General features: G+C 38.0%; 1 protein-coding gene across 1 annotated transcript; it reads left to right on the forward strand.

Annotated features, from left to right (window-relative positions):
- The first annotated feature begins 4,403 nt into the window (after positions 1 to 4,403).
- LOC137992664 (bcl-2-like protein 1) lies at positions 4,404 to 11,606 on the forward strand. Its single transcript, XM_068838139.1, has 3 exons — positions 4,404 to 4,497; positions 4,602 to 5,158; positions 7,770 to 11,606. Exons 2-3 carry the CDS (start codon positions 4,733 to 4,735, stop codon positions 7,881 to 7,883), a joined length of 540 nt encoding a protein of 179 aa, XP_068694240.1. The 5' UTR covers positions 4,404 to 4,497; positions 4,602 to 4,732; the 3' UTR covers positions 7,884 to 11,606.
- The last annotated feature ends 5,149 nt before the right edge of the window (positions 11,607 to 16,755 follow it).

Here is a 16,755-nt window from a genome sequence, read left to right on the forward strand (position 1 = left end):
GGAGCCAGGCGAAACAACAAGAATAAAAGCAAGATGACACACGCATGCGTGATGTGTTGGCCACACCGGGTTGGTGTTAGCGTGTGTCATCTTGCTTTTACTGTTGAAACAACAAGACATGAACCCAAAATCAATATGGCGGAAAAGTTGGTGGACGTTGTTGCAAAATTAGGACAGCGTGGGAAAAAGAAGGATCAAACACCGAAACTCCTATGCGACATAAAAATGGCTTAAAAGCTTCGTTATCTATTTTTTTTTTTTGGAAAATGCTAAAAATTTGGGTCGGTCGGACGACGCTAAATGGAGAAAAAAAAGGGGATGGCCTGAGTGAAAAAATATCTTGCCCAGAGTAACTAAGTAACTAGGAAGTAGCCAAAACGCGGGGCCGGGCTCGGGGTGCCTTTTTTTTGTCCCTTTTTTTTTTTGTTTCAATTTTTGTCGTTATTCTCCTGTACTGTTGTTTTCGAATGACAGGCATCTGTCCTTCATTGATGGTGGAAATTAGTCAAAAACATTAAGGAACTTATGGAAGCTATGAATGTTCTCAAGGGACTTCTTAGTTTTTTTTTCTCGAAATCGGACTTTGTATTTTTTGTGTTTTTAAATCGAAGTTGGTTTTTGCGAGCATCTGACAATCGGAATTACGTTAGTTTTTCGAAATTAAGATAATTTCGTCCCCAGGGCGCTTTTGCCTGGCTTTGGGAAAAGCGCCCTGGGGACGAGGTTGAGATAATTTCCGAAAATGCTGAAATTGGAGGCCTACTGCCAGAAACACTGAAGACTCGCTGAGCTCCACACTTTAAAATAACATTCTAATGTTTACTTCTTGAGGGGAAAAAAACAGAATCGCACTTCCCTTCGTCACGCAGTCACGCAACGTTCTCATTTGCTTGTTTGCTCGTGTTGTCTGTCTTTACTACAAACGGGTTTGTAGTAAAGCCAGAGTCTCACGGGAACTTGCTAGTCAATTCTATTCGGACGTCAAGGGATCGCATCCAATATCACGAGGGTTGTCTCGGGTAATCGAGACCATATAAACAGGCCTTTAGCGTGGCGTTAGCATTTTTCAGCGTTGGCGACTGCTTAGGCCTCTTAACAGACACTTGGGGTAGAATGTTAAAATCCTTGGCGAATCTTCGGCGTGGTGGTTATGCGGTGGAATATACCCTGGCCTGAGTGTGTGGAGAACCAAAGACCCTTCGGAAATTCACCGAAAATGACTGTAGTCACCTGCAACTGTAAACAACAGCCATTTTGTTTTCCTCGACCCCGTTTTCTTTCTTCTTCACAACTCTATTGCAGTTGACAATCTTTATCGGTCAGGAAGGAAGACTACTTTTCTTTCACTATTCAGTGTTTCAAGTATTCCAGTGGTAATGAACAATAGAGGGAGAACATTGGGGCTTTTCAGAATGCTTTACGTTTTCATTATCCGTCACTTTAGGGAAAGATTGATGCTTTTAGCGACTGGACATTATTCAAGCGGGAAACATCCATTTTCATGATTCAAAAAAATAGCGAAGAAAAAGATGTTCAAGGGCTCAGCCAAAGAAAGGTGGTATCCTCAAATCTCCCCAAGTTTTCTTAATATTAGAATTTTCTAAATGTCTCGGAAACTTTTAAATGTCCGGTTATTTGTGACCCAGCGCAGCTCACACCCACCATGAATCAAAACTCCGCCCTTTTCGATTGATTGATGTGTCTTCACTTATACATATTTAAACCTAAATCAAAGCGATGGTGTGTTCTTGTGTGAGTCCCCCCCAGGATGGGTCCTTGTTCCATTTGAATATTTGTTTGTGTTCCCTTGTTCCCCAAATTACATTCAAACTTGTTCATAGTTTTCTGATCCCTGAAATTGTCGTGTTCCCTTGTTCCCTACGATATTTTGTCATTGTTCCCCAGTTCAAAATAGGCATGTTCCCTTGTTCCCCAAAACCCCTGGGAGGGGGTCTTGTGTGGTCTACAACTTTTCTGTCATATATTCTCCAAAAACAAAATATTGGATATAATCATAAAATTTGTCAGCTTTTTCTTTCCGCGACTTGTTACTCTCGTTTATTTGCTTTAGGTATAACAGAAGTGGCTCATGCCTTAATTAAAGTTATTTCTGCAGTGCGTCTGGTCTTTGGCACACTGATAAACGGAAACGTTTGCATAATAACCTTGAACTTGCGTTTTAAAAGCACGTGATTTGAAGTTCTTTCTTAAACAATACCTGCAGTATGGAAACGCAAACAATATCATGTGACCTTACTCTTTTTATCCGAACCTAGCCTTACTTCTGACATTTTTAGAGAGCTTTCACCGCAACCTTCTCTCTAGATCATCATTGTAGTTCGGGTATTCCCCATCCCTCTTCCTAAGTTCAGGCACGCAATGTTTTCCCAATGTTCTTGTTACCGGCGGCAATCACTTTGCGCGTACCGAATTAACTAAAATCGAAAAAGTGTTTCGCTTTCCTATCTTAAAAACTGAAAACGTTGCTGAAATGAAGAAATGCATTTTGAAAAACAGCTTCAAAAACAGCGTTCCGCGAGGAATGAGCAAACAAACCAAATGAACAAAGGATTTGAATAATTCTTGAATTATTTCACACGTTCGCCTGCCTGCTGGTACTTAATTTCTTACGCTGGCATTTAATTTAAATCAACAAGCCGAGAAAGAAGAAAAAGCAGATGATGTATTATGTTGCACTGTTGTTTTTATTGCTGAAGAACAAGGAACAAGTGGTTTCGAAACTGGAAAACAGGTGGTCACGCAACAATACGTACGAAAACAAACACGTACGCCTGTATGACACACGTCCAATTTCCGGTTTATGAATAAATATACAATGCTTTGATTTGCACAACTACAGTTAAGCGTTTTAAAATAACTTAACCAATTTTACATCTCTTATTTTACAGTAGCTGCGTCTAAATATTTATCTACATGCCCTCTTTCAGTTTACAATATAAAGCTTGCTATGACCAGCTCCTAACTGGGTTTTTGTTGACATATAATCGCACTTAAATATGTACAAAAGGACTTTCAAAAAATCAAGCAAAAAAACAACTAATCCTGATCATGTGGTGATTTCCTAACATAAAACCGCTCCAAAGAGTTCATCCCATGGGGACAAGTGGAATCTTCCTTCAAAAAGAAAGTTAATCATGGCCGTTTCTCGGCCAATCACATTTCAGCAGTCGACCGTCGCCTTGACATAAAAGTCCAAGGGTACGTGGAAGTAAATTGTATGACAATTTAATCACGCGTTTTCGATGGCTAATAGCAAAAAAATTAGTGATAAATCGACGTTAAGGTTGAACTTATCTTAACTAGTAGCTCACCTGAATCCCAAGTGAGCTTACATACGAGTTAATCCCGCAACAAGGCAAGGTCAGATCTACGAGATGTTCATCTCTCCTTTTACCACTTTCTTATTCCTGCACGTTCATCCACTCTTGCTGATTCTCGGTGGAAATTTGAAGGCATTGTCAAGCTCATCCCCTAAAGCTCGTAGGATTTGACCGACTTGACGCGGACTAACATTGTTATTGTTCAACAAGATATCTTCTAAATTCAACTGCGTCACAACTGGTTGGCCGTTTTCCATATGGTCCGGTGATCGAGCTACAAGCTCATTTTGGCCTCTCCTCAAGTTTTCAGTCCCTCTTTCATCCCCCAGTACTTTGATTCTGCTTAACTGCGACTCCATGATTGATTTTTCAAAGAGCAGTGGTTATTTTTTGTGAGTTCCAGCCGGCGGTTTATAATGATATTGGTAAGCTCTCCTCGAAGAGTATCAGAAGAGGTGAAGGTTATTTCGTAGTTTTTCGAGTTGATCAGCAGTCGATCCACTTTATAAAATCCTTTTTCAGCTGCCAAATGTTATCTTAGTCGAGTGATGTTTTTGTCTTCGAGGAGTAAATTGTTCTTGTTCGCTATCCTCTCAACCGGTTAGCGGCGAAAACCCCTTTTCTCAATAAAACAGCTATGTAACAAACAGTAGTCGTGTTGAATAGTTTTCGTGGAGAAATTGTCCAGGTGAAGTTGAATTGGAAGTGAAATAATGTGACGAATCGAAAATCTGACCTTCGAGTTCTTTCCGTTCTCCACAACAATCAGACACAAATAGAAACAAACAACGTGCCACTGTTCTAAAATTTTCAGCGTTTTCGCCGAGAAATATGCAGTTAAATATAAACCTGACGCAGCAAATGGAGGCAGCGTATTCCATTGTGAATAGTAACCAATCACATTGCAGGAAATGGGGATCTGATTAGACATGTGAAAGAGTATTGGAGAACACGTGTCTGGGTAACGTCACTTTCGCGGGAATTCCAATGTTTTCTTACCGATATTGCCCAGATATGGGAACTTTAGGTTCACAGCATTGGCCCACCTGCACCAATGATGGCTGGTCATGTGTTAAAAATTCCTCTTTGAAGCTCATAAATATTGCGGTTATCACAAGTTCCTATCTAGCTTTTTCGGTTGCAGGAATGGCGGAAGGTAGTTTCGCTTTGTTTACTTTGGAAAACGCAAAATTCTAATTCCTTGCGCTTTTTAGCCCATGGACGCCCTGCTTCATTTTCATACTACAAATTATTTTGCAGGTCGATGGAGCGAAGGAGAACTTCGGAAAGAGACGGCGAGGAAGAATAAATAGGGCTTTGTGCGACAACAGAAAGAGGAACGTGTGTATTCTCCACCGTATAAATTTTAATGCGTAAAAATTTGAAGCCCAATGGAGAGTCGAATAAAACTGCCAAGAACTGAAGATTCGCCGATAGTTCAAGAGGCGAAGGCCCTTGCCAAAGATTTTATATCGTACAGACTCGGGAATGGACCTATCCTCATGTCAACTACTGCTACAACGTTGCGCAAACTTGCCGATCAAATAGAAGAGCAATACCCTTCACTGTTGAGCCATTTGTGCCACAAACTCAACATAACTCGGACCACTGCTTACACAACGTTCGTCGAAATTGCTAGCGAAGTGTTCGTGGATGGAATTAACTGGGGAAGAATAGTTGCGCTGTTTGCGTTTGGGGGTAAACTGGCTGTATATTGCGATCAACACAACATGAAAGACCTTGTGTCGTCGGTCACTGAATGGGTAGGAAGATACGTCGGTGGCTTGAGTGACTGGATTGAGAATCACGGAGGATGGGTACGTTACACGTTCAAGTTTTTACTTTTTCTCTGTATTCACTGTTTGAAAATTAGAAAAATATGAACCGGTTAATAGGACATTTAAAACCTTGATGATGTGTCATTGTCATTGACGTTACAAAAGTTTACTCGTAAAGAATGAAACCTTCGAGTTTTCTGTCGTTTTTTTTCAGGCGCCACAAACTAGTGTTATCAATAATGAAAGCGATTGCCACGGGTCGAATGCCGGGTGAGCAGGAAGGACTGATCAGTTCCCTTTCTGTTCATACAAACTGTTTCTATGATTGTTTGACTTTAATATTTAGCTTTTTCTTTGCTAGAACATATTTGGAATATTTTTGCGTTCGCGCCCTTCGATTAAAAAAACTTAACTCCACAATATATCACGAAATGACCAAGAAACCTTTATTTGAAAACAATAATGCTGGGCAAGTTTCTGTGTTGAGTAAAAAGTTGTTTTATGAGTTTTCTTACCTTCTTTTCAAGATAGATGTTTATTTAGTTACTAATATTGATACTGAAGACTAGTAGGCCACTTTCGATATATTAAAATTCAGCTTGAAAGAGAGGTTTAGAGGACAAAGACAAGGGAAAGTGGCCTCATATGTGAATATCTTTCACATTCATTGCAACTTGTTTCTATTGTTTTTGTCCCCTCTGCCTCGCTAGCACTAACAACCTGAACATTAGTATCTAAAAAAATGGCCTATTGTATGGGTCAGCAAAATAATGTTGAAAACCATTGAAAAATTGTGGTAAACTGAGGAAACAGACGTCTTCAAGGTAACTACATGTGGGATAGTAGCGTCAGTGAAAAAGGACCAAGACACACATTGGTTCTGTAACAGAAAGACAGATATGTGCTTGCATCAATGGGAATGGGCCCCTGGTTGATTTTGTTGAGAGTGTAAGGCATTCTTCAGCTCTGCCTTGCTCTAAGGCGCATGTTATGGAATGATTCTATAAGCCTGGTTTTCACTAGCGACGCAAGCACAAACACAAGCACAAGAGCACTTATTTCACCATGAAAAGGGAGCTGATGCAAGCATAAGCTCAAGTTTTAGGATCAAAATTTTCCTTTTCCTTGTGCTTATTCTTGCGTTTGCTTGGACTGTGTAAAAACGGGACTTTACACAAGCACTATGCAAGCTGTGATGCTCATCCAATGAAAAAGACCCTTTCCAGATTCTACTCACAGCGCCACATTGTAAGAGAGAACATGGAACTAGTGAATCTTTGCTTGTGTTATGGTTCATAATTTCTCACTTACCACGAATCTCTTGTGCTTGCGTTTGGGCTTGCATCACAAGTGAAAACCATGCTTTAGTGTCCACTGTGGGACTCACCATCAGACCATTTAGATCTTGTGCAGTAGCTACTTTTAATGCTTCGTCTTGAGTCTCAGATGGTGCCACAGTCAGGGCTGTCAACCCCCAAAGTCTTCAAATATTGGGAATTGATAGGGATGCCATGATAGATGACGTAATAACGCTTGTGAGGTCATTGATGGTGATATCACATTATGTCTTTTACGCAAAAAATACTCCTTGACTCCGTTCGACGTATGATGTTTAAATCGGAATTCTTTACAACTTTTTCGGCTGCATTTGTCTTTACAAGTTGGAAGCAATCTCATCTTTTGATCTTCAATCTCCATGATTTGACACAAGACCTCACACAACCCACAACCACTTGAAAAAGGTGTCATTGGCATTGCAACATTTAATTTGATTGGTTTATTTTGGAAACCCAGAGATAAGGGCTGGCCTGATAGGCCTTTCTAGGCTCATAACAGAGACTGTTATTTTGGACCAATCACATTATTGCTTAAATTACAATCTGTCATTAGCAACAAACGGTTAGCTGGAGTTTATGAAACATTCAAATTTTGTTGTTATCAATGTTAAAATAACTCAAACCACACAAAGTATTTGAAATCTTATTGTTGTGAAAGTTAATTCTCACTAGAAATGACAAAATTTGGTGATTAATCAGGAGATTTCAGACCGTAATCTTGAGACTGGAAGATACGTTCCAAAATCTGGAGTCTCCCGGATTATCTGGGAGAGTTGACAGCCCTGCACAGTATTAGAAAGTTAAGGTTGCATGATTTCTATGTATGACTTTTTGGGGTGGCGAGGTTGAGATGATTTTCAGGTTTCTTTTAAGGAATACAATGTACGTAGATTTAGCCTCAGCAGTGGTTTCACCAATGTGGTTGTCCCACTGAAAAAGATGTGGATGCCAAGACTTGCAAAAAGCTTGGAAAAAAAAACAACACTCCAGAAAAAAAAAGTACTGTGGAAAATGAAAGTCATACAGTTTATTTTTGTAATCTTGTAGCATAACCTTTTCAGAAAAATATATATTTTTATTTTTTCATTGTGATGATTAAACCTTGAACAGTGTTTCCAGCTTTCACCAAGGGAGGGGTGGTTGGTTAATTATTACAGAATATGGTAATTGCACAAAGAGGAGGGTGTTGGTGGCTGGGCAAGGCCTGGCAGCTCTGGTCTTCAGGTAGAAATTGAGGTTACCTCTTCCTTAAACTGGCTGGGCTGGTTGGAAAATTATGCTAGTTGTGCACAAACATTGTCAATTTTTTTTAGGATGGCCTAGAAAAACAGTTCACCAACAGAGGAGAGGATGGTGCATGGTGGAGAGGAGTTTTTCTGACTACTCTTGGACTTGGAACCTTGGCAGCTTTCATGTATAGTCGATGAACCACTCATTGCTCTAGTCTAAGTCTCAGCTGACTCAGGGAGAGAGGCCTCTGAAAGGGCAAGTCATGAATGGCATCAATGGCTTGTAATTACATTTGTACATATGCCTTTCTCCCTGATTGACTGGGTGCATGACTGGGTGCAGAGGAGACAAAATAATGATGATCAGGGTGTGTGGAACATAAAGATTGAAGGCCAAATATCAGGAGGAGAAAGAAATATGATAACTCTCCGTCCTGTTGTTTATAGTGAGCATGAGTTATTACTCTAGTCTCGTATGTAACTTATAATTCACTGTGAACAACAGGGAGTGATCTGTTTTGCAAGTCACATTTTGATAACTTTAAAATTCTTCTGGGGTTGTGTGTTTTCTACAAACTGTCCTAGGTGTGTGGAAAATGAAGCTTATCATTTTCACACAAAATGATTTGTTGCACTCTTATGCATTTTTTTGTGGGGGAGGGGGGGCATTGTTTTCCAGGTATTTGGTCTGCGATCTGCTTCTTTGGTCTTTGTTTTTCTGTTCAGACCCAAACATTGAGGCTTTGCTGCAATACACATATTTGCCCAAAGTATTCTACACTTCAATTGGTAAATAGCCAACTGAAGAGTAATGTTGTCTACATTTCTGATGAGATCACAGTTGCAACTAGTTTTTGTGACTAGCAACAACATAAGAAGTTTTATGATAACTTGTTTGATTCTTGATTTTGAAAAAAAATCTGATTTTCTGTCTTAAACACTACTAGCATTGAATTTTATTTTTTCCCAGATGCAGCGTAATTAAAACCTTTATCTTAAACTAAATTAATAATTTAAATTTTATCTATTCAGTCATACATGTATTATTGATCTCTAAGAGTTATTCCATTGTTGGCCATGGTCAAGGCCATATAATATTATATTGCATCAAGATTATTTATGGTAAGAAATATATCTAAGTCTTACTTGTATTTATTGCCGGCAGTGTTGGTCAAGAATTAAAAAAAAGAGCGGGCTGATAAAAAGTATGGTCCTGTTTTAAGAGCTGCAGTAATCTGGATTACATGTTCTTTGGTTTCAAAGCCAGGAGTTCTTGGTACATGTATAAGAAAATAATACGTTGTTATTCAAGCATGGTTTAAGGGCTTCAGCTAGTACTTAGGGTGCACTTTGTTTTATACATGGTATAAAACTAGGAGTAATCAAAGATTAATAAGTGCGTTCGAAGTTGTAGGCCTTTCTTGGTCTGTGATAGAATATCAGTATAATGTTTTCATCTAGTCAGGATGGGAGGATTGTTGGTATAATTATGTACATGAACGTTTGTATCTACCATTGTAGAGGAAATAATCACCTTTGTGGCAGTGTAAAAAAATATTATGGAGTGTATGGGGGTCGCTTGTGCAGGTTTGCAGTGTATTTTGTTTGGGAAAAATAGAGTTGGGTATAATTTTATTTAGTAGCAGACTCATATGTATCCTGAAGCTTGAGGGGTTAAATTCCAGTATTGCAGATGGCCAGACATACATGTAAAACCAAAGGAAGACTCTTCTTTAAGAAGAAACGATTTAAAATTTTATACTGTGATTTGCATTTTTGTCATGTAGTCTTTCTTTGTCCCCATGAACAGGTGTTTTTTAAATGTATGAAGTAGCCTAGTTTTGTTTATCAAGTTCAGTTCATGGTTAATCTTGACAAAAGCACGGATAGAAGGCAAATGCAGTACCGGTTGTCAGTTAATCTTTCAAGCTATTAACAGGAGCGACTTATAATGTAAAAAATCAGTTTGTCTGTTTGAATCAAATAATTATAATTAACATGACATACTCGTAATACACAAATGTATATCTTTTAGATACAAAGAGTTTTGGTTACTGTATAGCTTGCCTATGCCAGCCACTTTAGCAAGGCCTTCTTCTACAGAATGATGTGCTTAGTTTCAAACCTTGGTTTCGTTGCTTGATTTAAATATCTAGTAATAAAAGAGCCAGCTAACCTTTTTTTTCGGTTTGAACGTTACAGCTCCTTGTTTTTGTCCCTTCCAATTTCTGCCAAATGTAAATAAAATCAGAAAATGCTGGCTGCAACTTTCAATACAACCCTTAAACTCATTGAGTGAGGTGTATATATTATTATGAACACACTTTTTACTTGAAAAACTGTTTAAATTAAAGGCTGGTCCGTTTTTTCTTTTCTATTTTTGGGAAATTAACAAGTACCTAGGTTATCAAAAGTTTTCAATTTGGCTTCACAATACTTTCCATATAAAAAAGTAAATCAGACTCCTGGCAACTTTCATATCTTTTGAGGTGCCATTACCCTTTTTCTCCAAAACTGGTTTAAACCTCATATGGAGAACCCAGTGGCAACGATAAAGGATTAATAAAAATCTTCATAATGACACTGTTTCACTACAAGCACTAGAGTCCTTCAGGTTTTGTTTTTCATGCAATCATGTTTTGTAGCTAATAAATTCTATTTAAATCCCACAGGGTTTAATTTAAAAATTTAACTAAAGAAACAATGGATTGTCTACTTTCACCAACACATAACACAAATACGTTTTTTTGGAGTTGGGCCAAGGGTTCTTTCCATCAAAACAATAGATATCCAATTCACTCCTGCAAGGAAACAGCTTGTATTGCAGTTATGTAAAGAAACCCACAAAATGTAAAGCATTATCTGTTGGCAGAAGAGTAACAAATATCCGCAGTGAGACAGTGCAATCATGGAACCTGCCTATCAGAGTCTCTGTAATGGACTGGATCCATTTTAAGGACAGTTGTCGTTAATTTTTCCTCTCCAGTTAGAACTATGACTTGTTGTGTATTATCTCTTGAAAGGCGTCTCTAACCTGTGACGTGACTGTTTAGAAACAGTTATTTAGAAACGGTTTCAACTTGTACATTTATTGTAACTGTTATTCAATTCAAACCTGGAGTGAGTTGATGAATTTTATTTATAAAATAATTAGCCTTGTTTTGTTTAGTTTTATCATCTTGTAGACCACTTTCATAAATGGCAACCACTTTTACATTCTTTTGTCTTAATGTTAGACCTGCTGCCCTCAATTTAAAACAAATTCTTTTAGAATATGCTCATCATAGTGAGGCTAGAAAGGCTTATAAGCATTAAAACAAAATATTTTATTTGGCTGCCATTATGAAAGAGGTCTGATCTACAGCGAGTAACCAATTTACAAGCAGTGTACTTGTGTCTCCTTCAACGGAGTTTATTGTGGAAGAATAAAAGAAAGACTTCCTGATTTTGAAGATTTTTGATGGGAAAGGGGGTTCACCTGTCTTTAAAATTTCAGATTCTCCCCACCCAAGCACCACGTGGCTTGATATTTCACAGCCAGTGACTTTTTAATTTGTTTTTGAGTGAACGGAGTATGCAATTTACAGAATAGTATATAATTATGTTAATCCTACTGTATTAAAGCAGTAAATGTTTTAAGAGCCTATGAAGTAAAAAACAATAGAATGATGCTTATTTCAAAGTCAGGTCAATGGTGTTGAACACTAGTGCTTCTTGTGGAATATTGGTAAAAATCAAGAAGATCCCTAAGAGTTATGGCACATTGTTCTGTGTAGCCTTAGTAACACTTTGAGCCAAGACCCCCAACTGTCACAAAAGCATCAGTTATGTTTTGGTTCATAAGCACATTCCCTCATGAAGTGAAAAAAAAACACTATTTGAGTTTTTGGATTTGCATCGTATGCAAGTAAGTTGATATAATCTCTAAAAAATTGATATCTTGATGATATGTCTCTGAAAATTGCCATTTTATCAACTTTTTTTCTGTCTATTAATAAGTCATCCCTCAATTTTGTGAAGAAATTAATTTTATATTTTAAGTGTGGGCTTATAGACAAAAGATAGCAGTCTCCTTGCAATTATCTGGACAAATGTAAGCCATCATCTCTTTCAGACAGCTCAAAAATTCATGCAGCTTCACCTAAATCTCTCAGGTGTCTATAAGAGACAGGTTTTTAAATTGTCCAGGTAAGTGCAATGATCACTGCTACCTTTACCCAATTTTGTATTGATAATCATCCAACTAGAACCAAAGAAGATCCAGAACTGGCAGAATTGTAGCTCCATATGACTATAATTATGACCTGAACAGCACTTGGAGGAAAACATTGTACTGTTAAAGTGCTACTACTATTCTTTTTCTTTGGATTTCAAAACTATGTTAACTTAACACTAAGTGACCCAAGTTTTAAGTTGTGATTTTAAAAAGACACCTGTTTATTTTAACTGGAATTTTGTTATTTATTGGTCCGCCATTACTAAAATCTTGAGAGAGCTGGGTCGAGGAGAAAATGACATCAAAGACTCACTGGTTTAAGAATGCAATGCATGTTTATGCGGCTGAGTTAATATGCAGCACAAGAGTTTCAGGCTTTCAGACTTTTAAACTCGTGTTTTGCATATAAAATAAGTTGTGTTTACACACTGAAATTTTAAGCTAGTGAATAAAGGATGTCACTTTTTGTTTCCAACCCTCTGAGGTCCAATCGGTCAGTTTGGAACGTGAGTAATGGCGGGCCGTGAAATCCAAACCTTACACTCAAAATAAACAGCCTTTGGATAAAAATCAAAGCTCAAAATTTTACCAGCCAGGTGTTAAGCGAACATGCTTTCAAACTCTGAAGAAAAAAAAGAAAATGATTTTTTGATCATAGTAGCACTTTAAGAGTAGCAATTGACACATCAGTGAATTACACACAGTTGGTTTTCTTTAGTTAAGTTATCAACTGTAGAAAAAAAGGACTTTTGTAAGGTTTAAGCCCCCGTGTTTGTACAATGAAGGGCACAGAAAGACTTTCCAAAATATAACAAAGCTTAAACATGGAGTCTTCAAACATTCCAGCTATTCCAAGACAACTTCTGTATGAAGCATTCAACTCACATGAAGGCTTTCCTGTTTAAGAATAAAGCCTAAAGTTTGGTCACTTTTCATTGTTAGGAAAATATTGCAGAAAATGAATGAAATGTGAATCAAACCTGCAGAGACCAATTTTTCTGGCTATGGACAACATCACTGCTGTTCAAAGCTTCTATTATCTACCTGCATTTATTGTGGTATGTGACTTTGTCAAAATTCACAGCAACTGAAATTAAAGGTTTGAAGTGAAAGTACAGCAGTGTCCCATATGGAGAAACCACTCGTTTCTGGGTACACTACATGTAGTTTAAAGTGTAATAAAAGTCTATAACAATAATAATTTGATAGTTAAAATAATTTATGATCATTAATGAGAGGTCCCAAATTTTTTTACTTTCTACTTAGTTGAAGAATCACTTGACCTGCTTGTGTTACGCTGTAAAAGTGGGGATAGAACTGTTACTGTTGGGCAGCAATGAACCCAAAAATGTGAACTTTGAAGGCACTGGGAAAGATCAAAATGCTTAAAATTGAAGAAACGTTTACATGGCCCAGCTTTCCTCCTTTCTCAAGATTTAAATGTGACAAACGAGTATATTTCACGACAAGAACATAATTATTTCTGTCAAGTGTTAATAAAAAAAAATAAGGCCATCAATTTTATATTACCATGAACTACTAAACTGTAAAGAATCATTAAAAAAGACCCTCCATTCATCTCTAAATGCCCTTTGAGATGAAAAGAGAATTTAGAAATTCATTGAATTGCTGTGTTTCATATATCTGTTGGAATACAGGAGATTTGACTCTGGCCTCTTCAATAGTAAACCATGCACATTCTTCGTGTACACTGCCTTGAACATGGGGGGACCTTCCAGAGATCATTTCTTGCTTGCTCTCTGGTGTGGAGGCAGAGTCATGCGAAACTTCAGATGGTCTTGGCAAGTGGCTCTCTTTAAAGAAAACAACATTAAATATGTTAGTGGTAGATATTGAACACTTCCATCAACATTTAATGAACAGTATTATGCCTCACAAACTCCACAACTTATAGTGAGTCAAAAGCATTAAGTAAAAATGGTCAAAGAGACAGCATGGTCAAATTTGTGATAACAGTAACCCCCTTACAAAATGGGCACTTATAACAATTTCCCTGTACTTTTAGACAGCGTTAAGCTACTGTATATAGGAACACGCCCACCTTTTTCGGTAAAAAAAATATAATATTGAATTTGGCTCTAGTCTTTTTAACTTCTTTTTCTTCAGATTGGGATTTTTGTGAGATTTATAATATTACTTTTATTCATAACTGCTCCTGCAGGGCTTTGACCCAGAGGCAAAAACCTGAGGAGACAAGCTAGTGTAAAAGGGACAATATGTAAATTGGTAGATGTTGTGGAACGGAAAGCAATCTTGATTAATTTTGCTCAACTGAGCGCGCAAGGTGGTATCAGTATTGCTCACCGAGTTTGCGAGGTGTTGAGTCACAAAGCAGAAAGTCATAAGAAGCATCGATATCTAGTCGGGTAGGTAAGTGCAAAATTTTGACCAGATCTATACGAGTGAACAAAAGCACCAAACTTTGCACACTGCTTCGTTAGCGTATACCTAAAAACTTAAGGACTGGTGCTCAAGACAATCCTTTTTCTTTCGCATCAGCAGAGACAAATTTTTAAAAAGGTCACAATCTGGACTGCCTGTTTACCAAGCTCAGGTGGAAAAATGTCTTAGGGCAAAAATTCTTGATTAAAACTTCATGAAAATTAACCCATTGAAAAATTCGCGTGCCGTGTGTGTGATGTGTTAGACACTTGGAAAATTTACGAGGTTTTGCAGTGGAAAGCGAGCGTTAAAAATAACCATATGCGCAGTAAATGTACACAAGATACCGAGTTCACCTTGAAGAAGAAACAGTGAACTTCCAGATGATGTAAAAATATTGCCAAAAAGTGATTGAAAACACGTCTTAAGACTCAACTGAAAATGTAAAGGTTGAATTTTCGAAGCAGCGCGCGTTAAGCAATCAAGAAAGTTTTCGATAGCTAACTAAACAAAGCGCTTGAAAAATATATATTATAACTCAAAATATGCCTTGTGCAATTTACAGGTAAGTCTAACCACTCAATGGATAAAAATTGCTTGAAATTTATTCCAATCGCTTTGTTTTCTTGCAGGTATAAGTGCAAAAAAAAAAAGAGAAAAAAACGCTGATGCCGAATTAAACAAAATTTCACCACGTGTTTTCTGCTTGTCAAAATACACAAAACCGCAAGATTAATTTAGTTAATTGATCACTATCATGTTTCATGAGAGAACAAACAAGGTCAAATTGTGTACAAAAGCGCTCTTTTCGAAAACTTTCACTGAAAGATAACTTACAAAGCACAAGGAAACCAACAGAGAAAATCGCTGGAGGTATTCTCGCATTTATGGAATATAAACGCACGATCGGATTGATTTATTTGTTGAAGACACTGATCTTCCGAGGTATGCCGAAGGTGAAAATTCCTTCAATTACCAATTTACTTTCGGGAAAAAAAACTTGTTCTTTGCAAAAAATCCATCGGTTGATCAATATAAAGCTAAATTTAGGAGCAAATCAATGCCCATTATGACGTTAATTGCTACGAAGGCCTTTAATTCTGCGCGGCTTACTCCATGAAAAAAAGCAATGCGCTCGGGGGTTTTAAGAGTTTTTGACAGGCATACCTACTCGTTTCGTTTACCATTAATTTCCATGGATCATCTCCTATGAAAACTAAGAAAAATATTTAATTCATTACGATTATCTAAAACGAAGTAAAGAGCAGTAGCTGCCACGAAATCTGGAATTCGAATATTATCGACCTGATCATTCCAGCGAGCTTCATGTTTATCATCGGTCGCTTGGTTTTCACCGTCTTTTTCGTGAGGATACCTAAACTTCGAGCCAGGATTCGAGCTAGGATCCGAGCCAGGACTCGAGCTAGGATCCGAGCCAGGATTCCAGCCAGGATTCGAGCTAAGATGAGCTTTCTCCGCTATTTATTCTCGAATCTTTCGGTTAGGTTATGTCTCGAATCGGTTAGGTCAGGTATATTTGCGTTGGTTCTAGTCTAGTTAAGTCTAGTTAGGGTTAGGGTAGGTCTTGGTTAGGTTAGGTTAGGTTAGGTCTTGGTTAAGTCTCGAATCCTGGCTCAGATCCTAGCTCGGATCCTGGCTCGAATCCTGGCTCGGATCCTGGCTCGGATCCTAGCTCGGATCCTGGCTCGGATCCTGGCTCGGATCCTGGCTTTATTCTTAGTTTATCTCCTTCTTCGTCACTTTTAAAGCCATCTAAATCAAATTGTTGTCTCTAGTATCCCCTCCTATTTCAGGAAAACCATAAAAGATCTCTTAGAAACCAATAGCCAGCGAATCCGAAAAAAAAATCATGAATATCCCCATCGTTTGAATCTTTACGTGACGCATCTGCTGTTTGTCTTCGCGTAATTTGATCGCGCGATCGAAAGGGCAAAAAGCCAGCCCTTGTGGGGTCTCTTTTCAGCTGTCACAATTTGCTCATAACACGGATTATTATTGGTCATTTATCCCTCTAAATATCCATAAGTACTAAAAATTTAGATTTCCTAAGGGAGACTGGGTAGAGGCCTAAGATCAACTCTGATCAAGACGCCATTTTGTAGGGCAGGTACAAACACAGGTCACAGGGCACAGGTCACAGGTCATTGTTTTACTAATACAGAATGTATCCTAAACATTCATAAAAGCTAACCTTAGGCCTAATTAGGCCTAAACAAACGTTTTTAGGCTTAAGGTTAGCCTTATGAATGTTTAGGATACTTTCTGTATTGGTAAAACAATGCCCTGTGCCCTGTGTTTTTGTACCTGCCGCATTTTGTACGGCCGGTTACGGCCGGTTTAGGTTATTTCTGGGTCATCGCGCGCGGCCGGTTACGGCCGTTTAGATGTCAATGGGTATATGCAAAAGAGGTTTCACAGCTTTCATTGCTA

This window comes from Montipora foliosa, chromosome 2 (genome assembly GCF_036669935.1).
Source record: "Montipora foliosa isolate CH-2021 chromosome 2, ASM3666993v2, whole genome shotgun sequence".
NCBI lineage: Eukaryota > Metazoa > Cnidaria > Anthozoa > Scleractinia > Acroporidae > Montipora > Montipora foliosa.